Genomic DNA, 24,659 nt, shown 5'->3' with positions numbered 1-24,659 from the left:
CTGTAATTACCTCTGCCAAGGAGAGTATGTTTTCATTTTGTTTTTGTCTCTTTTTTGCAGCAGGATTACAGAAATCTACAGGTCAAATGTTCATGTAACTTGGTGGAAATGTGTAGCATTTGCCAAGGAAGAACCCATTACATTTAGAAGTCACAGGGTGGACAAACAAAATATTTGTCTCTGTCATTTACATTGCAAGATGGCCATTAGTGCTGCATTCATGTGGTGTCAGAGCAATCATAAAAATGATTAATATTCCATGTTTCCCCTGATCACTTTAATTTGCTCTACTGAAAACAGCTGTCAATGTTGTTGTTAAACACTCTGATATTATATTAAATATGACATCTTTGTCGGGTCCATGTTTTTAACTCATTGGAGCTTAAAGCTCCTGAACACAAAGAAGTCAGGAGAACGTCTCCCAACTCGGAAAATGGGATCATCCAAGGATTGTGAACACACCAATGCTTCTGTTGAGTATATATTATTATAGATATGTAGTGTAATGTGTTGAAATGTATTTGTACTGTAATCAGGGCGCCATTGGAAATGAGAGCTTGCTCTCAATTGTCCCTCCCTGAATAAATGTCATTAATGTTCATGACACATCCCATGTCATGTTTATGACACGCTCATGTCACTCTTATGTAGATACCTTCAAAATAAAGTGTTACCATAGCTTGCTTAAGTAACAAAGGCATGTTCAAAAATTGCCTAAGTCACATTTTATTTTGATTTAGGCATAATAAATCTGCTTAAGTCTCACACTTGACATAGGCCATTATCTTAAAGGGGCAAAATCACATGATCTGATCAACTGAGGATGTAGGCGATTTTACCATAGGTGGCCGGCATCATGAGGAGATGATTTAGGCAAAAAAAATGGATATGTAGTGTAATGTGTTGAAATGTATTTGTACTGTAATCAGGGCGCCATTGGAAATGAGAGCTTGCTCTCAATTGGCCCTCCCTGAATAAATAAAGGTGAAATGAAATCTATTTATTTCCCTGCCATGCAAACAAACAATCAATCGATCAATAAATTATATGAATTAATGATATGAATGTAGACACAAGCATTGCCTACCGAGCTGAGTTAAGAGTTTCTTCTGCTCCTGCAGTATCTCAGAGCGAGACATGGCCTGGAGTTTAGCCTGGTTCTCCCTGTGGATCCTCATGGCCTCTCCTGATCTATCTGGACCCCCGAGCCCCTGACCAGACAGCAGGCTGGGACCTGAGACTGCTGGGTGGAGAGGAGACAAAGAGGGGGTTCTGTGTTGAAAGATGTTTTGCCACAAACAAATTCAACTGTTCTTTAAGAATTTGGACATATCTGCTGACATAGGAATTACATTTACTTACGACTGTCTGCAGCGCCACACTGATCTGTATCCATGCTGGTCTCAGGAGCTTCAGGTGCACAATGTAATGGCGTCTTTCCCTCCTTCAGTCTCTGAGCTGCAATCTGACGTGCAAAAATACTCTTCTTCCCACCAGCTGAAGACAGTGGCACCTGGTTGGAAGGGTGAATAAAATAAGACATCAAGATGAATGCAAATTATTGTGGCAAAGCTTAATAAAGTTTTAAAATTTTGAAGTAATATGTGATTCTTTACATGGGTTTATAAAAAATTCAGATAGGAATGAATGTCTTTTTACCTTACTGCTGGTTTCTGAGCGGTGCAATACTTTGGGGAAAGCCATGCCTGTAAACGCTGGTAGAGATACTGGAGTAGAGCTGGTGTCTCTCTCCTGGACACAAAGATAACAGATCCATTGGTGAAATAATCATTTTTAAAAAGTGTAAAAACATGATACCAGTAGACTTGGATAACCGAGGAAATCGGATAAACAAAATGTATCAGATGCATGTATATGTAGAGAGGTCTAAAAGGGGGAAAAGCTACTTTATTTGGCACACAGTCAGTCAGGCACACTTTGCATCTCCGTTCTTTTACAACAGGTACTCACAACGATCCTGGAGAGAACAGCGCTGACGTGAGTGTCATGTCTGTCCAGCCTCTCACCAGCATCCTCATCCTCGAAAGTGACACGACTGGCTTTAAAGCGAGACTTCTTAGGAGGGGCTGGCGTCAGAGATGGGAGCTGGTCTGGAAGATCTGCAGGAAACATAAAAGTTAAACTTAAATATTCTTAAGAATATATGGTACATTGTAGGGTTGTCAAAAGTATCAATCTTAAAACGTTGTATCCGGATACTATACTCATTTTCAAAAGCATCGACAGTATACATAGTGTCAGTATACATAAACATAGAGTTAATCATTTTACATTACCAAACAGCAACACACAGGGCCAAACATATTGTTCCAATTGTTATTGTTTATTGTATTTATTTATTTTTTGCACTACCTCAGACCTGAAGCTTATTATCATAGTTGCAGTTTCTTTTTGCAGAACTGTTTTTTATTAGTATAATAAAAAAGTATTTAACCTGTGGTTCTGTTAATTTTTACATGTTGCATTTTCTTGTTAATAAATATATTTCTGTTAAATTTTGGGGTCTTTGTTTTTATCCTTGTGGTATCGAAAATGGTATCGAGTATCAAATATTTTCCTGAGTATCGAGTTGAAAATTTTAGTATCGTGACAAGTAACCCTAGTACAGGCATGTCCAAACTATTCCACAAAGGGCCGTGTGGCTGCATGTTTTCATTTCAACCAAGCAAAAGCACACAGTTTGACCAATCAACTGTCTGAAGACTGAGATCAGTTGATTAACTGAGTCAAGTCTGGTGTGCTGCTGCTTGGTTGGAACGAAAACCTGCAGCCACACGGCCCTTTGTGGAATAGTTTGAACATTGTTAGAACCCACAAAAGATCAGCAGTCAGTTTTTATCCTCGATGATAAAAAGATCTCTTACCCTCTATGGTGACGACATCCCTGTCTCTTTGTTCGTTCTCCTCGTTATGCTCCTCTGCGTCTCCTCCAGCCTCTCCTCTCCTCTTGTCAGGTCGGCGGACCACGCTGGCAGCAGACGGGGCCCCAGAGGTCAGAAAGCTCTCCTGCTCTCTTAAGAGGTCTGCCTCAGAGTCAGTTGGCTTGGGACGCCGCAACATCCCTCTGAAGGACACACGAGATGATATTAAATCATTGTTGTGTAATTCTGATTTCCCTATCCATGTGTGTCTCTCCACACTGTCCACCTGAACCCAACCAGTAATCTCTGCAGCAAGTAAACTAAGCCCTAACACAGTCCCGATCACACAGAGTGCGTTTTATCAGGCTGGGCAGCATCTTGTAATTGAGATAGAGGCATTATTCTCACTGCTTTTGCATTGCTAAGCTCCTTGTGACTTTGTGCTCTCAGTGCCTTGTGTTTTTGCAGGAGCGCCCTGAATGCCTTACCTAACTCAACATGCCACTCAACTCCTGACACAAGCTGTTGTCATCTCAAAACTTGACTACTGTAACGCCCTCCTGACAGGCCTGCCAGCCTGCACGGTAAAACCGCTTCAGATGATCCAGAACGCGGCGGCGCGCCTGGTCTACAACCAGCCAAAAAGGTCACATGTTACTCCGCTGCTCATTGAGCTCCACTGGCTACCTGTTGCAGCCCGCATCAAATTCAAATCTCTAATGCTGCCTATAAGGTTGTCTCCGGTGCTGCTCCTACCTACCTGAACGCCCTGATTCAGACATATGCTACCTCACGACCGTTGCGCTCTTCCAATGAACGGCGCCTGGCTCTGCCCCCCGTTGGTCCAAGACAATCCAGACTCTTTGCACTTCTTGTTCCCCGCTGGTGGAACACACTACCAGTTCCTACCAGAGCAGGGGCGTCCCTCTCTACCTTTAAAAAACTCCTGAAGACCCAGCTCTTCAGAGAGGACCTTCTCTCCTAGCACCACACGATAGTTCTACTCATCAAAGAATTGTCACTAGCACTTATTGATGCACTAATAGCTCTTATTGCACTATACCTTGATTGTTTGCTTTTACTCTTCCTGTAAGTCGCTTTGGATAAAAGCGTCTGCTAAATGACTAAATGTAAATGTTCCAACGTTTCCACAACTTTGTGCATTTTCACCATTGTCCAATCATTCATTCATTATCTTCATCTGAACTGGGGTCACAGCTGACATTAGGCAAGAGGCGGGGTGCACCTTGGACGGGACTATCACAGGGCTGACACATAGCGACAGACAACCATTCACACTCTCATTCACTCCTACGTGTCTTTGGACTGTGTGAGAAAGCCGGAGGACTTGGTGAGAACCCACGCTGACACGGGGAGAACATGCACACTCCACACAGAAGAGCTGCCAGTCGGATTTGACCCCATGACCCTCTTGCTGCGAGGCGAAAGTGCTAACCATTGTCCAATCAGATTATACTAAAATAAGCCCAAAAAGGTGGCCAGTACGTGGTACTACCTCTGATATCTCCTCTTTCTGAGGGTCTCCAGTTTCTGTGTCCCTGCGTATTATTTAAGAACAGACTCTCACCTTCAATCAAAATCAGAGCAAGTAGCCTCTACCTGTCCATTTTTGCATTTAAAAAAAACGTACAAATGTGTAAAGATGCTGCAAACTGTGCTCTGTCTGACTGGGGCGTCTTCCAACAAGAAAGGCTGTGCAGTGTGCTGCATGTTTTCTGCATCTGATCAGGCTTTGATGGGGAAAAAGACTTTGACACAAGACAATTGGAGTTGGAGGTCGAGAGGATTCAAGGGGCCAGAAGCTGGTTGGTGCCCACAAAAATAATGTGTTATGCCCATTCTGACAGATAATTACACTTTTGTTTAACTCTGGGGCCTTGTGATTAATGTGTTTACCAAATAAGACATGTTAGTAGCTTAATTGAGGTTAAATAGGTTCCAAAAAGAAAACTAAACAACGTTTACCAGCATAAGTTGCCATAGTAACTGTCAGAGCTTTTCATCTAACGTTATGTTGAATTTCGTCACCCTGTTAAAATAATCACCTAACTAATTTTTTAAAGTTTTGCAGGAAACCCAAAAAACTTCACCAAAAGTGTAACATATGATCATTTCACTCAAAAAGGATGTAACGAAGGATGGCTATTGGCATAGTAATAACACTGTGTGTAAATTATGTAACTTAAGAGAAATAAATAATTTTTTAACATGCCTTTGTGACTTCAGCAAGATATGGTAACACTTTATTTTGAAGGTGTCTACATAAGAGTCACACAAGCCTGTCAGAAACATGACATGACAAGTATCATGAGCATTAATGTTACTTCAAAGTGTCATTAATGTTCATGACACATCCCATGTCATGTTTAAGACACGCTCATGTCACTCTTATGTAGACACCTTCAAAATAAAGTGTTACCATATCTTGCTTAAGTCACAAAGGCATGTTCAGAAAATTGCCTAAGTCACATTTTATTTCGATTTAGGGATAATAAATCCGCTTAAGTCTCACACTTGACATAGGCCATTATCTTAAAGGGGCAAAATCACATGATCTGATCAACTGAGGATGGAGGCGATTTTACCATAGATGGCCGGCGTCATTACGAGATGATTTAGGCAAAAAAACAAAAAACAATTTTGACAAAAAATGACTTAGGCGATTATTTTAACAGTGTGACGATTTGCTTAATGGAGCCGAATCAACTGAAAACGAATCAGACTAGTAAACTGAAACAAGCCTGTTATATGTATTAATTTAACTCACTTTTAGTTGGAGCCCCTAAAAAAACATACATCAACTCTCACCTGCTGCTAGTGGAGCTGAACTTTGGTTAGCGTGGATCATTTAAAAACGTAAAAGGTACGTAATTTAAAGAACAGAAAGGGACACAATGTAACGAATTAAACAAATAAAATACGTATCATATTTCACGTTAGCTAACTAGCTAGTTATTACTTTTTCCTTTTCACGTGTAGTTAAGTTTACATCCGACACACACTGGGAATGAATGCAACACACAGTTAGCTTAGCTGACGTTAGCTACCTTTAAATAAATGCCAAACCTCAATTAGCTCTAGCTACATTAAATCAAAGCAATACCTTCTCGTATCAACACGAAGTTTCTCTCTTTGGTGTTTTAAAATATTTCACATTTGCGTAAGCTAACCTTCAGTTTGGTGCTGGGTTCGCTCTCAGGAGACCACACGGAAGATTTTTCATGTGACGCCAAACTCCACCTTCAAAATAAAAGCACTTCCGGGATAAACCGCTATGAACGACTACTCTATCGAGACGCCCTCTTTCTTCTAAACATCATTTGGTCATTTAGAGGCCTAAACTGCATACACCATTTATCTGAGTTGTTGGTGAATATTTTATGGTTTCTTAGCTGATTTATGCAGTATAACGGTTTGCCACATGCCGTTACCAGGCTCTGTGTTATCCTTCCTCCCTCCTCCAGGACGCAGCGCAGCGCAGCGCACCTGCATCTGGACGATCATTGAGCAGGTGTTTTTTTTAATTCTGTATGGTTTTATGAGGTAATTTCGACAACAAGCCTCGCTGACATCATGGTCAACCTCTGCTGCCTCTGCTGCGGTGAAATCCCTCAACCCCGCCCCCCTCCGTCCAGCCAGGCGGGACCACCGCGGGACCCCCGCTCCGTGCAGCAGCAGCCTGCTGGCTCCGGCCCAGACGGTGTGGGGGTGAAGGGGGCACAGACAGGGGGGAGCAGGAGAACAGAGAAGGCGAATAAAAAGGAGTGAGTGCATAATCTTTCTCTGACATGCGAAAAGTGCAGCATGCTCTCCTCCGATCCGGACTCTGCGGAGGACACAGCGGCCGATGCTCCCAATGATGCTGAGGAAGAGGAGCAGGAGGAGGAGGAGGAGGACGAGGAATCACCGGCTGAGAGTGATGTCCCGGAGGAGGTAGGTGTAGACATGATAGCCATTCATTATTACAAATTTTAACCAAAACCTTAAAACCATGAAGAAGCATCAGCTAAGAATAGTTCTTATCACTTTTTAAGTATAAATAACAGCAATTCCCCCCCCAAAAATCAATCGGCTACGAATAAACCCACTCTTATATGCAACTTCCCTCAGCTTATTTCATTAAAGTCCTTAAAAAATGGCTTTTAAACATGCATTCTGATTTTACTCATCTCTGTTAAATTACATCCTATATTGACATCCCTTTTTTTTTTTTTTACATCTGCATGCACCTGCAGCCAAACATCCTTTCTATTTGCAGAAATCTCAGAATAGCCCATTTCAGTTAGTGACTGTCGAATTCAGTGATGTGGAAATATATTATCACTCTCATAAATGCATGTATTCAATTCCTTCAGAGACTTGTTAAGCCAGCAAACAATTCTTTTTGTAAAGCAGGACCATGTTTGTCCAAGTGTTGAGTGTTCATGCATGTGCCTGTGTTTGCTTCACCATGCCCCCTGTCTTTACTGTCATGGAGTAATTACTGTGATTCTATCTGAGGGATTGGCTGTGTGCAGCCAGCCATGCACATATAGTAAGAGAGCACGAGTTGTCTTACCTAAGATCCTCTACTTAGTCCTATTTTATACAGTGTAATAGATTAAAATACAATGCAGTTGCAAGCAACTTGAGTCTTTTTCACAAACGTCCCATTTGTCTCCAGCCACCAGATTTAGTTAGTTAGGCATATATATCGATTTTTTTTAAACATGGAGGTTATAATCATAAATTGAATGGACATTTTTATTTAAATGTGAATAGATTTTGTAGATTTTAAGGTAGGTCTGTAGTCTCTTGCATCTGCAGCCAGGAGGCCTGGAGCACTGGAAGGTCTGTCCTCTCTGCTACCAAGAACTGAATCCCTGTTTACTCCATAAATAACTGAGGTGGAACCAGCAAAGTGACATCCCCACCCCTGTGTCAGTGCAGTAATGGATGGGCTGCTTGTCAGCATAAATTGTTTCACTCCATAAAACACCAGAGGTAGTCTACAAGAACACAGGATCTCATGGGGACGACTGTTACCCAAAGAACCAGACAAAATATTATAAAAGTACCATGATGTCATTTAGAAATCGGGATAAATGTGACTGACAAGATGGCTTCAGATCAAGTTCTGAATGTGTGAAACTCCAAAACTACCCTCCTTTACAGACACACGTATTAAATTTTGCAGTCTTTGTTATGCATAAAGGGTTTCGCTCCAGCTTCTTTTACTGTTAGTGTTACTGATGAAATCGCTTTAGGCCAGTGTGTTTTCTCTGCTGAATGGGACGATTCGACTTTCGTCGTCATTATTGCAAATGTGAGCATTTCTGTTTCTGTTTGTCTGCCCTGAGCGAACCGCCCAATACTCAGCAGATAGCAGTAGAGCAGAGCTGTGTGTGTGTGTGTGTGTGTTGTACTTCCTACATAGTGAGGACCGGAACCAGTTTTTAACCAAAAGAGGGTTTGTTTGTTTGTTTGTTTGTTTGTTTGTTTGTTTGTTTGTTTGTTTGTTTGAGGTTTAAGACTTGGTTTCAGGGTCACATTAAGGTTCAGTTTAGGGTAAGGCATTTGGCTGTGATGGGTGAGGATCTATTGGGTCATGTTGGGCTGCTTTAAAAATTATTTCCATTATCAATTACTGTATATGTATATATATATATATATATATATATATATATATATACATTAAACATATTAAAATAAAATCACTACTAACTCTTTACATTTGATAAACTGGAAACATTTTTGCATTTTTCCTTGATGAATGAGTTAAACACTAGAGAGTAGAGAGGCTAGAGCATAATTTCTGCCAATGATGCTTCATTTAAATATGATCTAAGTAAGTAATAAACCGTGAATCAGGCTCAGGCTCTATTTCTACGATGGAGTCGAGGTTTTAAGGTGTGTTACACTGTGATATTAATGTGACATCTTTACCAGCGAGTACATTTGCCCTCATGCAATTTAAACTCTGTTAATTTCAGAGATAGATGTGTGAAAACACCTCAGTCAATATTTATTTATGTCATCTGCTGTGACTCACAGCCTCCCAGGGACACTTCACTCTTTAATTGAATTCCACTGAGCTTTCTCCAGTTTGATTTACTTTGTGCTTAGGTATGGAAAAGCTCGGCAGAATATAGTGCAGCCGCGTTCATTTGCATTTCAACTGCATGTCACCGCCAGGTTTCAGGGCCTCATTGCTCTAAGTGCCTTTTCCTCATTACTCTGTCTCTCTCTCTCTCTCTCTGCAGCAGCGTCCAGTGAAGCAGTCCCTGGGTGCTTGTGTCTGCAGGGAGTCCCACTGGCGCTGCCTGCTGCTCTCTCTGCTCATGTACAGCTGCCTGGGCGCCGTGGCCTGGTGTCGCCTGACCCGCGTCACTAAAATCCGCTTCAACTCCACCCTCGTCTCCTCCTTCACGGCCACCTTCACCTCCTCCCTGCGGGGGGCCTCTGGGATGGGCGTGGGGGGACACACGATGATCTACCATGAGAGCCCCTGCTCTGATGGCTACATCTACATCCCTCTGGCCTTCCTGCTCATGCTCTACGTCTTATACATGGTGGAGTGCTGGCACTGCAGGGCCAGGAGCGAGCTGCAGAGCAAAGCAGACGTGGACAGTGTGTATGAGCGCGTGCTGCGCATGAGACTGGCCACGCCTTGCATATGGTGGAAGGCCATCAGCTACCACTTTGTCAGACGGACTCGACAGGTCACTCGATACCGTAACGGGGACGCCTACACCACCATGCAGGTGTACCGTGAGAGGGTGAACACCCATGTGGCTGAGGGGGAGTTTGACTACAGCCACTGTGGCATGAAAGACATATCACGTGACCTCAGGGGCTTGGAGGGACATCCGGCCACTCGCTTGCGTTTCACCAAGTGTTTCAGCTTCACAGAGGCCGGCCCAGAAAACGATTACCTCAACCAGAGAGCCAGGTTCTTCTCGGAAATCGAGGGTTTGGACGATTACATGGAGGCCAGGGAGGGAATGCAGCTGAAGAATGTGGACTTCAGAGACAACCTGATAGCTTACGTAGACCCAGATAGGATGCCTTGGTACACCTCCGAGGCTGTTTTCTGGCTGGCAGCTCTGCTGATGCTGTCCTGGCCTCTGAGGGTGCTCATAGAGTACCGCACTGCTTATGTGCACTACCGCATAGAGAAACTATTTGGGTTAGAGTACAGCCACAGCAGCCCCTCTCCTCTAGATGAAGACAGGCCTTTGGGGAATAATCCTGGCTGTGCTATTCCCAGAGTCAACACCCTGGACAGCTCCGAGATGGAGTGGCACATCCGCTGCAACCGTCAGCTGATTCCCAGCTACTCAGAGGCCATGCTGATCAACATGAGCACAGCAGACTCAAACTCCTTACAAGACACTGAATGCACCTCGTCCTCAAACTGCTTCCTTGTGGACAGCAGCCAGACGGCTCAGAGCTACGGCGCCCTGCAGAGCCCCGAGGACTGCGAGCAGTGCAGGGAGCTGGGGGGACGAGGTGACGGAGGAGGCAGGAGGAGGACCATCACCAGCTCCAGCTGCTCCTCCCTCTTCTCCTGCCGGGGAGCGCTGCTGCACTCTCACCTCTCCTCGGACACGTCTCGCTTCTCCCTCTGCCGCATGTACGGCTCCCACCGCACCGTGGCTCTGTGGAGGAGCCGCAGCAGCAACCTGACGGAGCCCTGCTGCGTGGACGAGCAGTGCTGCCGGTCCGACTCCAGCCAGCTGGCTCTCAGCGACAGTCCACCGACTTACAGGGACGCCAGGTTCTTCCCGGTGCTCATCGTGCATCGGTCTGAGGGATGTGGCGGCGAGGAGGGGAGGGAGGTCAGGAGATATTACATACGGAGAGGCTCATCCTGTGTGGAGACGGCCCTGTGAAGGACATTAAGACACATGGACTATTGATTAAATTCAGTATTGATGGATGGTCTGTCACTGTTTGCTGCATAGACACAGTTTCAAGGGATAGTTTGGATTTAATGAAGCAAGGTACTTATCAATAGTCAGTGTATTAGCTACAGTAATGCAACAATTTGAAGATCAGGCAGGTCTTTTATGAGACATAGAAAACACATTTTATTTTAAAAACACAAAATGACTCTCCTCCAGTAGACAACTCAAGTATATTGTTAAAAAAATGACATTAGACATTTTTCAGCCCTGTCACATACCAACAAGTTTCTCCAAACTGCTCGAAATGAGATAATAAGAGATTTCTGCCAAAGCCATTCTTTTAATTCATGAAATAGTATGTGTATACTATGCAGTTCCTGAATCCATAGAGTCCTGTCGGTTTTCCAGGATCTGATTTTTTTGTCCCCGATGTTGCTAAATGTCACAGGGCTAAAATAACTAATATAATTTAGGTGAAAATTGTGGGAAAAGCCAAGAAGGTCATCTTTAAAATTATACCAAACACAATATTATAAAAACATTGCTCACTACTGAGCATGAGCCTAAACTAAGATACACTATAGCATCTAAATGCTATTTACTTTAGGGGGTGGTTCACTTCATGAGCTGGTTACTGGGACTCAGCTGCCACTCAGGAATGTCTATCATACTAAAATATCATTTACAGACATAGACATTTTCAAAAAATGATGACTAAGTGTTGCCACCTTGAGTGGTACCGACAAGTGAAATTGTGGGCTCTGACCCATGGACTACAGGTACATCTCAATAAATTAGAATATCATAAAAAAGTTTATTTATGTCAGTAATTAAATTCAAAAAGTGGAAACAGCACATTACATAGATCCATTAAACACAGAATGAAACATTTCATATCTTAATTTATTTAATTTCTTCTAATTATAATGATTATGGCTTACATTTACTGAAGACCTAAAATTCAGTGTCTCAAAAAAAATGTTATATTACAAAAGACCAATTTTTAATGTTTAATATGGAAATGTTGGCCTCTGAAGAGTATGTCCATCTATATGACTCAATACTTGGTTGGGGCTGTTTGACTTGAACTACTGGAAATGGACTTTTCTATGATATTCTAATTTATTGAGACCTGTATAACGCAGAAGCAATGTACTGTGGTGGACAGAGGCAGCAAAATGTATGTTAGTGTCCTACAAAAGCCCATCTAAATAAATCAAAAGCTGTCTAATTAGGGCTGGGCGATATGGACCAAAAGTCATATCCTGATATATTTAGGCTGAATATCGATATATGATATATCCCGATATATTTATTTTAAAGTGAGACAAAGTCAAAGCCAAATATGACATGTGAAGCAAGTAGTTTTATTGAAACCGTTATTTAAGTGAACACAAATACCATAGAACAAAAGGAGTACCTTTTTTTTAAAATCAAAGCTCCATAAAGTGCACATTTAAATAAAAAAATATAAATAAAATAAAATAAATAAATAAAAATAGCCTGTGGAATAAAACAATCTTTTTCTGATATGAATATATTTATATGAGAAAATGATAACGAACATTACAAAATAACTAAATATGACAGCATTTATATATAAAGAAAGAAAAATATTTTAAATATATAGACATTTTCCATATGGTCTAATTCCATATCACATTAAAAAATATATCGATATATCTTTTATATCGATATATCGCCCAGCCCTTGTCTAAATGTGCTAAATATCCTTCATATTAGGGAGGGCTGTGTGGACTGAATCCATTCTCTGTGATCATCTCAAAGCCACCAGACTCCATTGACAAAAACAATCATTTTACCTGTCAGAACCCAGCAGGAGTTGCTGTCTACCACTGTGTCTACAGATTCGCTTGTTGTGTTATTGTGTGTCTTTGGTGAATCCAGCTAATCCTTCAAAACACCAAAGTCAAACTATAGAACAAACTAAACAATTGGGGAAGAGGTAGACAGGCAACTCCACTGTTCTGCAAGGTTAAATCTTTGTAACGTCGGTCTGGTGTCTTTGAAAAGAGCAAATATACAAATATACATATATGGAGAAATTATTAGACCACTCTTGTTTTCTTCAATTTCTTGTTCATAATGCCTGGTACAAGGCCATTAACCCATAAGAACCCATGGTGACACATGTGTAACAAACACTTTAAATGTTCTATAATTTCCCATATACAGCTTTATGCTTCACCTTAACTCATTTAATCCCTTAGCAAGACTGTTTGATTGTGACAGGAAGTGACATCTCCAAAATATGTGTGTGACTGGAAACAGAAATGTGAAAAAGTAGCTAATTTCAAAAAAAATATTTTTTGTTTTCGAGACGAAGTTTAAACCCATTTAACAATTCTAATTCTAATCTAAGTACATTTGACCAAATATAAACAAAATTCTATTCTGTCACAATTGTGTTGTGGAGATGTAAAGAAAAAGGCAAATTTGTGTTTCTGTAAGCAGAAAAGGTGTCTAGTTTATTTATTTTAAAATAAGAAATATCATACACATAACTTCCATAAACGCCCAATGTAACATATATGTCATATCACAGATCTTTGACATTTAGGGGTTGTATTTTTTTATTAAAACATCATAAATGTGTTCTATGTGGTCCACTTGTTCTGTGGTATATCCCCCATAATTTTCCATTAAGGACAACTGGGTCTGGGTTCTTATGGGTTAAAATGAACAAGAAATTAAAGTAAAAGGTCTAATATTTTTTTCCATGACTGTATATATGATAACAGGGATGTCTGATGGCAGGTACAGTGGTCAGAATAATCTAAATATAGCATACACTCATACTGAAACTTATTTTTTTTAGGTGGCTATGATACGTGCTGCTGCTGCCCCCGTCCTCACCAGTACAATGCTTAGCTTCTGTCATTTCCTGTGCCTCTGTCACATGGGATTGGTCACTGCCACGCCCTTTAGAAGCGCAGCGCTAGGTCTTACTCTATTAAATCCAGTGGGAGAAATTAGTATCTTTCATTTCATTTCCTGCCTGCTTCTCCAAATTGGAGACGTACACTGACTGTGGATAAATACCTCATACAACCCCACTTCAGTACAGCCAAACTATCCCTTTAATAAAGATTTATGAAGCTCTTTCAGGAAATTCCACTGTAAATATGAAGTAAAAGAAACTTCTATTTTTTAACACAGTCACATTAGGTAAAAGCGTCCTGTATTGAATTGCACATATCCGTACTAGTACAGTTATATTGTCTCTGCAAGGCCTGTCACGATAATACATTTTTTAGGACGATATATTTTCCCAGAAACTATCATGATAAAAGATAGTATCAATGATGTTGTTTTAGGACCATTCCATGCCACTGATATAATGATATATAATAGATATATACTTAGAGCATAATAAGCATTTCATAAAAAGCCATTTTTAAAGCATTTTTAAATCTCAAGAATATTAAATGTTGGAATTGAATTGTGGAAATGAAATATTAAAAATATCCTAGATAAACAAAATATATATAATAATATAAAATAGATAAATAAATAAACTACAATCGAAACAACTGGTTAACAAAAAAAATGTACTGAGATGAACATTTAGAATTATCATAAACGTTTATTATCATAAACTTATGTTTGTTTGTGTGTGTGTGTGTGTGTCTGACAAGAGAGGGAAAGAAGCAGCGCGACTGGTGGAAATGTTGATGGCTTATGTAAACAAACGCATGTAAACGACAATATGTCGAGTCCAGAAAAAACTATTGTGTCCATTTTTATATATCGAACTTGAATAAGTTGATATAGTAATTATCGTGACAGGACTAGTCTCTGCAGGTGTGGGACAAACAGTGTGGAGTGTATCTAAATGCAACACAGTGTGTATGATGATAATAGTAACTGTCTTAAATGGTGCATACATGCCACTAATACATGAAAACAACATGACCTCAGCATCTTAATGTTTTCATCACTCATATTTTTTTTTAAAATCACAGGATGCTAAGCTTCGTCAGTTCTTACTTTGACCTTTTTATTGTGTGTGTTGTTATACGTGTGAGGGTGATGATAAGAATAATCAAAGAACAAAGAAAAGTTGCATGTTATTACCAAAATGTCTTTTAGTTCATTAATAGTGAAACCAAAGACATATGTATTCTGTTTTGGTTGTTTTGTTCTTTTCCACCAAAAAGCTTTTATTAATAAGGGAAATGCGGAGTGGAAACGTGAATTGAATGTCAAAATGTGTGCAATAAAAGTAGCCCTGATGGATTATTATTGAATATGAATCAGTGAACTTATGCCCTGTCAAGTGGGAAATACATTAAAAACAAGTTGAGTCATGGAAAAAATTATTAGACCACCCTTGCTTTCTTCAAATTCTTGTTTATTTTTAATGCCTGGTACAACTAAAGGTTCATTTGTTTGGACAAATATAACGATTACGACAAAAATAGCTGATATCTAGACATTTTCCATGTTTTTCTTGATAATGATTTTGGTTATTATCAAGAAAACCATGGAAAATGGCTAGATATCAGCTCTTAAATTAAACTCTTCTAAGCTATATTTATTGTTATAATTATATTTGTCCAAACAAATGTACCTTTAGTTGTACCAGGAATTAAAATGAACAAGAAATTGAAGAAAACAATGGCCTAATATTTTTTTTCATGACTGTATAAGGAGTTATCTAACAGGTTGTGGGTTTTGGAGCTTTATCCTCCTTTTTTTTTACACAAATATACAATCCCTCCTGTGTGTGTGTTGAAAAAGAATAAGAATAAGTTTCTCCTGTGATGATGTTGATCTGAGTTGACAGTGTCACACACTCTCAGACTCACAGCTCACTGGTTCCTCTGCTGTCTTCAAGTAAAGAAACACTGGAACCACGACGCTGACATCCAATGACTTCTACTAATAACTTTCCATGGTTCGTGGTTGTGATACAGAGGGTGGCTGGTACATATAAACCATTTGTGCTCAAAAAAAGAAAGTTTAAATTCAACATATTGTTTAAACTAGAGTTAAATCTGGGGTCAGTATAGAGGATATAATAAAGAAAATGGGAATATTTTTATGAATTCCAATAATACAGTGGGGTTTTTATATATATTTGTTTACCATTGTCTCATATTCCTCCTATTCTGTTATCATAAAGATAAGGCAGTTTCTGCGACCTGATAAATTTGAACATTTCAAAACACATAAAAAGTGAACTGACATTGTAGACAAACTGATGTTTGTATGGAAAATCTGAATCTGCAAAATCAAAACAGCTGTCATTAAAAAAAAGTATATCTCCCTGCCTTGCATAATTTGGGAGCAAATGTTTCTTTCTGCTGACCGCTAGATGGCACAATTTCTTAAGAACCATATTTATTTTTTTTTTTTACTGCATCTCTTCATACATCCAACAGTACTTTGACCAAAGAAAAGAAAAAAGGTTTAATTGCTTTTCACAGTTTTGCTCAGCAGATGATTTTTTTTTCAGTTGTCATGGAGATACAACTGGAAAAAAAGCTAGTAAGTGGACTTTGAGTTAAATTATTATTATTTTTTTGTTAAATACAGTATGAAATAAATAGGAATATTATATATATTTTTGTCTTCACCATTACGAATAAATCACATTTTATTTGTTGATTATATTTTGTATTATTAATCTGCATAATAAATATAATGGGGTAAAAAAAAAGTTTAATATATGTGTTATACTAGAAAGTAGCAGAAAAAATGGAAATACTCAAATAAAGAACATGAGTCTGTCGTAAACATGACATGGGATGTGTCATGAACATTAATGACATTTTAAAGTAACATTAATGCTCATGATACTTGTTTCTGACAGGCTTGTGTGACTCTTATGTAGACACCTTCAAAATAAAGTGTTACCATATCTTTCTTAAGTCACAAAGGCATGTTAAAAAAATTGCCTATACTAAGTCATTTATTTTTATTAAGTTACATAACTTACACACGGTGTTATTACTATGCCAATAGCCATCCTTTGTTACATCCTTTTTGAGTGAAATTATCAATAAATGTTATATGTTACACTTTTGGTGAAGTTTTTTGTCTTTCCTGCAAAATTTAGTTAGGCGTTTACTTTAACAGGGTGACGACATATTATACTGAAGCCAAACAAAACAAACCGTCCCTCCTCGCGCGCTAACGAGACGAGCCCTTCCATGACGTCACTTCCCACGCGCGCGAGATTATGCTAACGGCTGCTAACGGCCAACTGACAACCGCAAACTATCGTTTCACGGACTGTCAGGACCCGGTTAAAGTCACCGCTGCGGCCCACTAAAGGCTCGGTATCCCCGCTGTATGTGGCCGCTCCGACAGCCCTTCAGGTGCGGCCGCGGCTCGGCAGAGAGGGCTGGTCCGGTTGTTGACATCCATGAAGAGGACGGATGTGTGTTGTGGACGTCACTTTGTCGCGGAAGTTTCTTTTTCCCTCTCTGGTATGCGTTTAAAAACCCTTAGTTCACTCTGACTCGGCACTGAGCCGGACTTTAAGGGTGGTTTTTTATTTTAGGACTCATTTGCGATGAAGCTGCAGTGTGATGTCGAGGTGGTGAATCGGCTGCTTCCCTCGTTTGGGATGAAAAGTCGAGGGAAGGGGACGAGAGCCGTGCTGTCCATCGGGAAACATTTGGACAAGACGAGTCAAAGGAGCAACATTTACATGATGATCTGCACAGCCAGAGACAGAGCAGGCTGCAAGTACAAGGTCAGTGTCTCTGCTGCTGGTACAGCTGGGGCTGTCTTCATCATGTAGTCATGGAAAATATTCCACCACCCTTGTTTTTCTTCAGTTTCTTGTTCATTTTAATGCCTGGTACAACTAAAGGTACATTTGTGTGAACAAATATAATGATAACAACAAAAATAGTTCATAAGAGTTTAATTTAAGAGCTGATATCTAGACATTTTCCATGGTTTTCTTGATAATGCTTTTGGTTATTATCAAGACAACCATAGAAAATGGCTAGATGTCAAGTCAAGTCAATTTTATTTATACAGCCCCAAGTCACAAATCACAGATTTGCCTCAAAGGGCTTTACAGACTGTACATGGTACAACACCCTCTGTCCTTAGACCCTCACAGCGGCCAGGGAGAAACTCCTCAAAAAACCCTTCTAACAGGGGGAAAAGAAGAAGAAACCTCAGGGAGAGCGACAAAGGAGGGATCTATCTCCCAGGACGGACAGACGTGCAATAGATCAGCTCTTAAACGAATCTCTTATGAGCTATTTTTGTTTTTATCATTATATGTGTCCAAACAAATGTACCTTTAGTTATTCCATGCATTAAAATGAACAAGAAATTGAAGAAAATAATGGTCTAATAATTTTTTCCATGACTGTATCTCCTTGTGGTAGCCTCTGTTGTTGTTGTTCTACTAATCAGACTAATTGCATGAGTTTCAGGGGTCCGAAAGTGCTGGAAAACTTTTGAAAACACCCATCATAATTCAGTGTTTGGCTCTTTAATAAGGTGCTTTACACTGCTTGACTACATGGGATGTTAAGTCTACATACAACAGCAGCAGACAGATTGTGAAACATGAAACTCTTTTTTCTTGATGTGTCAGCCTTCTGTAGAATGCTGACATGAAACATAACTTCAGCATACTGTATATAACTTTGTTAGCACATATCATTACACTACTCACCATAGCTTTTATATAATCTTGATCTGTATTTATAATCTTCATTTTTCATTCAAACTACTACTTTTCCCCTCCTGTAATTTATATTCACACCTTTTTCTTCTGTTTTGGCTGCTGTGACAAGTGAATTTCCCCGTTGTGGAATCAATAAACTATAATCTAATCTACTCTATAGAAATATTGAATCTATAGTGCTGTAGATTCTCCAAATTCTTGATTCAGTTCAGCACTAAAAGCTATGCCATTTTTAGGCCATCAAGTATTTATTCATAAAGATGATCGACTGCTTGTTTTTTTGCCTTGATAAATGTCATTCACATTTTCAAATTCTTCTTTAAATACACGTTACATGATATCAGGTGTGATCTGCCATATTTTGGGAAGGTACCATGCTATGGTCCTATGTCAAATTTAAATATTAAATCACTTTTCCTACCTTTGATTTTGATCATTGACATTGTGACAACCCTATTCATTTTCCACAGCTACCAGATATTGGAATAAGCTTGAAATGCTTGAAAAGTGCTTGAATTTGATTTTTGATTTGATTCAGATTTAGCTCAGGGTCATAAGAACATTTTATAGCCACTTCAAGTCTCATAACATCATCAGACAACACCTGTCATACAGAGATACAAAAAGGAACTTTTAAGCAGGTGCCTAACCGTTTATACAGTATATTAAGTGTTGGTTTCTTTTACATTTAATGCTCACAAGTCTGTAATCTATTGTCATTTTAAATATCTGTATATATAGACCACTGGACCCTATCCCAGCATGCATTTGTGCCACACACTTTTCTTAAGATTATTTTCCCCCAAATCTGCCCTGTCCTTAATGTACTGACCTGGTGGATCAGATATTACCATATTATAGCTCTTACAATAAATATAGTTTAATGAGTTGATCATGTTATATTATTTGTCAGATCTGCTTTTAAAACTGACCATATTAAACATTGCATTAGCAACACATTCCACCAACTTTGACTGTATTTTGGAGTTTTCAATCAACTCAATCCCATTAATTAATCTTTAATTCGTCTCTTCGTTCCCCCTAAAGAGCTATATATTTTAAAACCTTTAAAAGTATTGTTTTCATGGTCTGAAATGCTGCCTTCAGGTGCTTCAGAGGCATCTGATTTAAAAGGCCAAAGCTCTGTAAAGAAATGAAACTGCATGTTGACAAAAAGGTAAAAATGCTTCCATGTCTACACTTGTTGAGACAGTGAATCACTCCCGGTTGAAAATAATCTTTACCCACCCTGTTGTTGTGTCATGTACTTTTCCATCACTGACATTTGCCAACTTTGTCTTGCAGCTAAAAGACAACATAGAGAAGTTCTTCACTTGGTTTGTGGAGGAAGGAAAAGCCACTGTGAGACTAAAGGAGCCTGCTGTTGACATTTGTTTGAGCAAGGTATGACGTACAACAATTACAGTCTGAATTAAAGGGTTTTTGTGTCAGGTTTGTGATGAAATAACTTTTTGTTTATTTCCTTGGAAAATGTCATCACAAGACAAGACAAGAGTCACACTGTCTACTCACTCGTTTACCAAACTAGACAGACACATTGAGTTGTTTTGTCTGCAGCTGAAGCCTGGACTGTCACCATAACAGCCGCATTGTTTCCACTTGCTATAAAGCCCTCCTGGCTGTTTTGAAGTCTGCAATGACCTTTCACCTACATTACATAGTTCAACCTGTCACGTTGAAAGAAGAACACTCACTGACACACCTAGAAACAGACTGATGCCACATTATGCAGATAAAAAGTTAGCATAAGTTCCTAAACTAAACTTTCATTTACCCACAGGGCCATCATTTTAGATTTAAAAATATACTGAGCATACATTTAAATGGCTGGTTGAAGGCCTATTATTTTCACCAGAATTGGATTGTACACGTATTCACAAAATTAAGCCTTATCCCTGCACTTTACATAATGAGTCATTCACTTTTTATTCCCAGCAGCAAAAAGTACATCATGTTCATTCAACAGAAGTGTGTCGTGGTATTCCAGGCCAGTGAAACTAGGTTAGATATTTCAAGGAATCCGGTCATACACCTGAGAAGTTACTGTGAATGTGCAGTTTCTGTTACCCATTAATCCTTTTCTGACTTCATTGATTCATTTATTTATTTGCAGGCCGATGCAAACAGCTTAAAGAACTTCCTCTCAGCTGCTCGTCTGGCACACAGAGGAAGTGAAGCGAGCAGCCTTCCTCTCTCCACGCTCACTCCTGTCCGCGCCAGAGACGTGGAGCAGCCCAAGAAGAAGCTCACCATTGTCTCCAAGAAGGATTACCCCCTCACCTCCAACTTCCCCTACTCTCTGGAGCAGCTGCAGGTGTCCTACTGCAAACTGTCACGGGTGGACATGCGGATGCTGTCGCTCAAAGGTGGAGTGAGCTCAAAGGGCTTTTTGCTACACATTGAAAATGATATTATCAACTATAGAATTTGAAAGTGCTTGATTTTACATTGTGTTTCTACCTACAATATACACTACTGGTCAAAAGTTTTAGAACACACCAACTTTTCCAGAATTTAATTGAAAATGATGCAGTTTAATGTCTCAGTGTACTCTGAAATTAATGCACATTTGCAACATTTAAAATTCTTTATTGAGCATGATAGTGTTTTGAAAGTAAAAAAAAGATTCAAAGTCACATTTTATGTTGGACTAAAGGACTAAAAAAAGACACAAAATGACAAAAAAAGACACCAAAAGACACAAAATGACTAAAAAAGACACAAAATGACCTAAAAAAGACACAAAATGACTAAAAAAGACACAAAATGACAAAAAAAAGACTCCATAGAGTTAAGTTGTTAACCCATTTCTTGTTCCCTGAAAAAGGCCTACCGTACTTGTATAATTCTGAAATGTACATTATTTTCCAGTTTTGGTTAAGCTTACCTTTTTTTATTTACCTCTGGCAGTTCACCACTTACCTTTGTACCCTTTCAAGCTGTTCATTTGACTTGAACTGCTTGAATTTCAATAAAAAAATGGAAAAATTGGGGTGTTCTAAAACTTTTGACCGGTAGTGTATTTATTGAGTTTTGTTTTACAAAATTGACACATAGGTCACAAGAAAAATACAAAACAAGCAAACATACAAGAACATGGCGGCCAAAGGTAGCATCATTTAAGAACAAAAGTCCTTGAGGATCCGTTCAAAAAAATAGTACATGAGTATAGAGCAAATGAACATAAGCATAAATAAGCAGAGGGTAAAATTATTCTGCTCCAGGTTCGTTTATTAAATGAGCCAGATTATTGTTGTTAATATAATGTATAAAACATCCCCATACTCTTTGAAACACCTCTTGTTTATTCTTAAGCGTTATGTAATTCTTTCCAGGGGCAACCCTGCACTTCTTTTATTTCTATAGGGAAGATTAAAGAGCATTGATAAGGTGAAGGTGGAGGAGTTTAAAGTGTCACTTCACTAATTTAACATATGGAGGTCAGTTTATTTATCATGAGGAGTCCTGCTTAGCCTGTGAAATATACAGGTGCATCTCAATACATTAGAATATGATGGAAAAGTCCATTTCCAGTAGTTCAAGTCAAACAGCCCCAACCAACTATTGAGTCATATAGATGGACATACTTTTCAGAGGCCAGCATTTCAATATTAAACAATTTTTTTTAAAATCGGTCTTTTGTAATATTACATTTTTTTGTGACACTGAATTTTAAGTCTTCACTAAATGTAAACCATAATCATAATTAGAAGAAATTAAATTAAATTAAATAAGACATGAAATGTTTCATTCTGTGTGTAATGGATCTATATAATGTGTTATTTCCACTTTTTTAATTGAACTACTGACATAAAAAAAAAACTTTCTATGATATTCTGATGTATTGTGATACACCTGTAGTTCTGTGACTATGGAGGGAGATAATAATCTTTAGGGCTGCAACTACAGATTATTTTCATTATCAATTAATCTACAGATTATTTTCTAGATTAGTTTGTCTATAAAATGTCATATGGTGAAAAATGGCCATCCCAGTTTCTTAAAGTCCAATGTAATAACTTTAAATTTCTAGTTTTGTCAGCCAAAACCCAAATATATTCAGTTTAATATGACATAAAGCAGAGAAAAGCAGTTCAATTTCACATTTTACATGCCGAAAGTGTCACCATCTGTCCAGGAACTGATCAATATTTCGGTACTGAGCGGTTAGGAACCAGTACCAATGCAGTACCAATACTTGTTTACTATGTATAGTGTTTTATGAGGTTGGGACAAAAAGTCAAGATATCTCAACTTCTGCTGCTTCAATCTGATCATTCTTTTCTTATACAGTATTAAACAGCTCGATTGCCCCTTTTTTAGTTTCTGTATTTTCTTTGTTTCTGTTTGTGCAGCGCTCCGCAAGCTAGACCTCAGTAACAACCACATCAAGAAGCTCCCCGCCACCATCGGTGACCTCAGCTGCCTCTCTGAACTCATCCTCCACAACAACCACCTGGAAGCCTTCAGCCAGGCCCTGTGCCTGTCCACCCTGCAGCGGACCCTCCAGCTGCTGGACCTCAGCCAGAACCGCCTGCAGTCCCTCCCCGCTCAGTTCTGCCAGCTCAGAGAACTAGTGAACCTCAAACTGGACGACAATGAGCTCGTCTGTCTGCCGTTCCACATCGGCCGTCTCTCAAAGTTGAGGTTCCTGTCGGCGGCGCATAACCAGCTAGCTGTGTTGCCCAGCGACTTCCGTAAGCTGAGCCTGGAGAACCTGGACCTGTTTGGGAATCCGTTTGTCCAACCGAACCCCCTTGACCACACAATGAACCTTACATTCCCCCTCCCGCTTCAAGAGCTGGCCTCCAGAGCCGTGGCCAACCTCAGGTTAGAATGAAACGTGCTCAGTGTGTCATGCTGTGTCTTTGTTGCAGGAATTTTATCATAAAACTAAAATGAAAATAAGTAGTGAAAAATGTCTTTTGATTAAAATCTCCCTATTTTCAGACTCTACTTGTTCAAAGACCAGCTGATATTTGAAAATCTGATTATAATTTCAGTTTTTTTGTTTCTGGCTATGATAGATTGCTTAAATAAGACTTTTTTTCTTTTTAAAGAAACCATGCATTTCAAACCCATCGTGGAGTTCAGAGGGTTAAAAACTAAAATTAAGCCAAACAATATTTCCTGGTCAGAAACTAAAAATGAAACTAAATTAATTTCAGGTTCCGTTTCTTAGCTGCAATCACTGTTGTTGAAGGGAGTCAGCATGGATTTCTGTCTTGTGGTATTGACCCACAGAAATTAAATTGGACTTGACATTCCAGGAGATATAGTTATCCCTGTTGTTTTTAACATACAGTCTGGTCCTGTAGACTTAAATAACAAGAACATGATTTAAACTTTGTAGTAGATCCAATGTAATATTCAATTTTTACAGTTATTCAGTGAAGGATTAATGTCGTGTCCTCTCTGATTGACCTGACAGGTTACCATACGGACCTCACCTCATCCCTGCCCACTTGTGTCGGGACCTCGAAGTAGCCAAGACCTGCGACTGCGGCCGCGTCTGCATCAATTTCTACATCAAGACGGCCGTCAGCATGAACCTGCACCAAGTCTCTCACACAGTGGTCCTGGTGGACGACATGGGGGGCACAGACGCTCCGGTGCAGCAGCACTTCTGCTCCCTCTCCTGCTACTCAGAGTTTTTAGACAACTCCCTCCAGAGAGGAATCAGATGAGGAGGACTTTGGTTTGACAGGAAACACGCCAACTTCTGGAAATTGCTGTGGGTTTTGCAATACATTGCAAGTTCTAAGACTGTCGGGGGGGAACAGCTTTCTGCCTTTAAATGAAAGGACAATATTGACTCTGATAAGCTTTTTGAAAATGCTTCAATCAGACGGTTTTACACTTCCATTCAACTTAAAATGCACTTACCTGCTCCATCTATAACTGAGTGGCATTGACTTTATCATAGTGGGAAGCACAAATGTTATACATCCTCCTCCCTGTTCTTGCTGCCTCTTGGAGCACGCTGCAGGCTCCCCTTCTTCTACCAGGCAGGGGAATATAAAAAAACTAGATGATTAAGAGTTTTTTTCTGAACAGTGCCTCAGGGTCTGTGAGCGCTGGCTAAATGGAGTTGGCTTTTACTGTTCTAATGACCCACAGTTTTTATATACATGTGAAAACTTCAATAAAAGAAAAGTATCA

At 39.5% G+C, this 24,659-nt stretch overlaps 3 protein-coding genes across 4 annotated transcripts in view; 2 read left to right on the top strand and 1 right to left on the bottom strand.

Annotated features, from left to right (window-relative positions):
* rpap1 (RNA polymerase II associated protein 1) overlaps window positions 1-6,129 on the bottom strand; it is a 33,421-nt gene extending 27,292 nt beyond the window's left edge. The window contains exons 1-6 of one of the 2 annotated variants that reach the window (XM_059353039.1): window positions 6,007-6,129; window positions 2,886-3,085; window positions 1,972-2,120; window positions 1,660-1,752; window positions 1,363-1,513; window positions 1,088-1,243 (exon numbers count right to left, since the gene is read on the bottom strand). In XM_059353039.1, coding sequence (XP_059209022.1) covers window positions 1,088-1,243; window positions 1,363-1,513; window positions 1,660-1,752; window positions 1,972-2,120; window positions 2,886-3,081 — 745 coding nt within the window. In that variant the 5' untranslated portion in view covers window positions 3,082-3,085; window positions 6,007-6,129. The remainder of the gene's footprint in view (window positions 1-1,087; window positions 1,244-1,362; window positions 1,514-1,659; window positions 1,753-1,971; window positions 2,121-2,885; window positions 3,086-6,006) is intronic. The other variant, XM_059353040.1, reaches the window with a different exon arrangement.
* Window positions 6,130-6,707: 578 nt separating this feature from the next.
* si:dkey-13p1.4 (transmembrane protein 151B) lies at window positions 6,708-12,247 on the top strand. Its single transcript, XM_059353042.1, has 2 exons — window positions 6,708-6,836; window positions 9,146-12,247. The coding sequence occupies exons 1-2, from the start codon at window positions 6,708-6,710 to the stop codon at window positions 10,775-10,777; spliced, it is 1,761 nt and encodes a 586-aa protein (XP_059209025.1). The 3' UTR covers window positions 10,778-12,247.
* Window positions 12,248-16,947: 4,700 nt separating this feature from the next.
* lrr1 (leucine rich repeat protein 1) lies at window positions 16,948-24,654 on the top strand. Its single transcript, XM_059353043.1, has 5 exons — window positions 16,948-17,519; window positions 19,782-19,880; window positions 20,611-20,863; window positions 22,853-23,327; window positions 23,929-24,654. The coding sequence occupies exons 1-5, from the start codon at window positions 17,337-17,339 to the stop codon at window positions 24,182-24,184; spliced, it is 1,266 nt and encodes a 421-aa protein (XP_059209026.1). The 5' UTR covers window positions 16,948-17,336; the 3' UTR covers window positions 24,185-24,654.
* The last annotated feature ends 5 nt before the right edge of the window (window positions 24,655-24,659 follow it).

The sequence above is a fragment of the Centropristis striata genome, chromosome 16, assembly GCF_030273125.1.
Source record: "Centropristis striata isolate RG_2023a ecotype Rhode Island chromosome 16, C.striata_1.0, whole genome shotgun sequence".
In the NCBI taxonomy this organism is placed as follows: Eukaryota; Metazoa; Chordata; class Actinopteri; order Perciformes; family Serranidae; genus Centropristis; species Centropristis striata.
The sequence above is the reverse complement of the archived record's forward strand: the minus strand, read 5'-3'. Positions and strand labels throughout refer to the sequence as shown.

Coding starts and splice junctions, on each gene's coding strand:
- si:dkey-13p1.4 (XM_059353042.1), top strand. CDS start 6,708: ATGCTCTCCTCCGATCCGGACTCTGCGGAGGACACAGCGGCCGATGCT. Junction 6,837..9,145: donor AGAGTGATGTCCCGGAGGAG/GTAGGTGTAGAC, acceptor CTCTCTCTGCAG/CAGCGTCCAGTGAAGCAGTC.
- lrr1 (XM_059353043.1), top strand. CDS start 17,337: ATGAAGCTGCAGTGTGATGTCGAGGTGGTGAATCGGCTGCTTCCCTCG. Junction 17,520..19,781: donor GAGCAGGCTGCAAGTACAAG/GTCAGTGTCTCT, acceptor TTTGTCTTGCAG/CTAAAAGACAACATAGAGAA. Junction 19,881..20,610: donor TTGACATTTGTTTGAGCAAG/GTATGACGTACA, acceptor ATTTATTTGCAG/GCCGATGCAAACAGCTTAAA.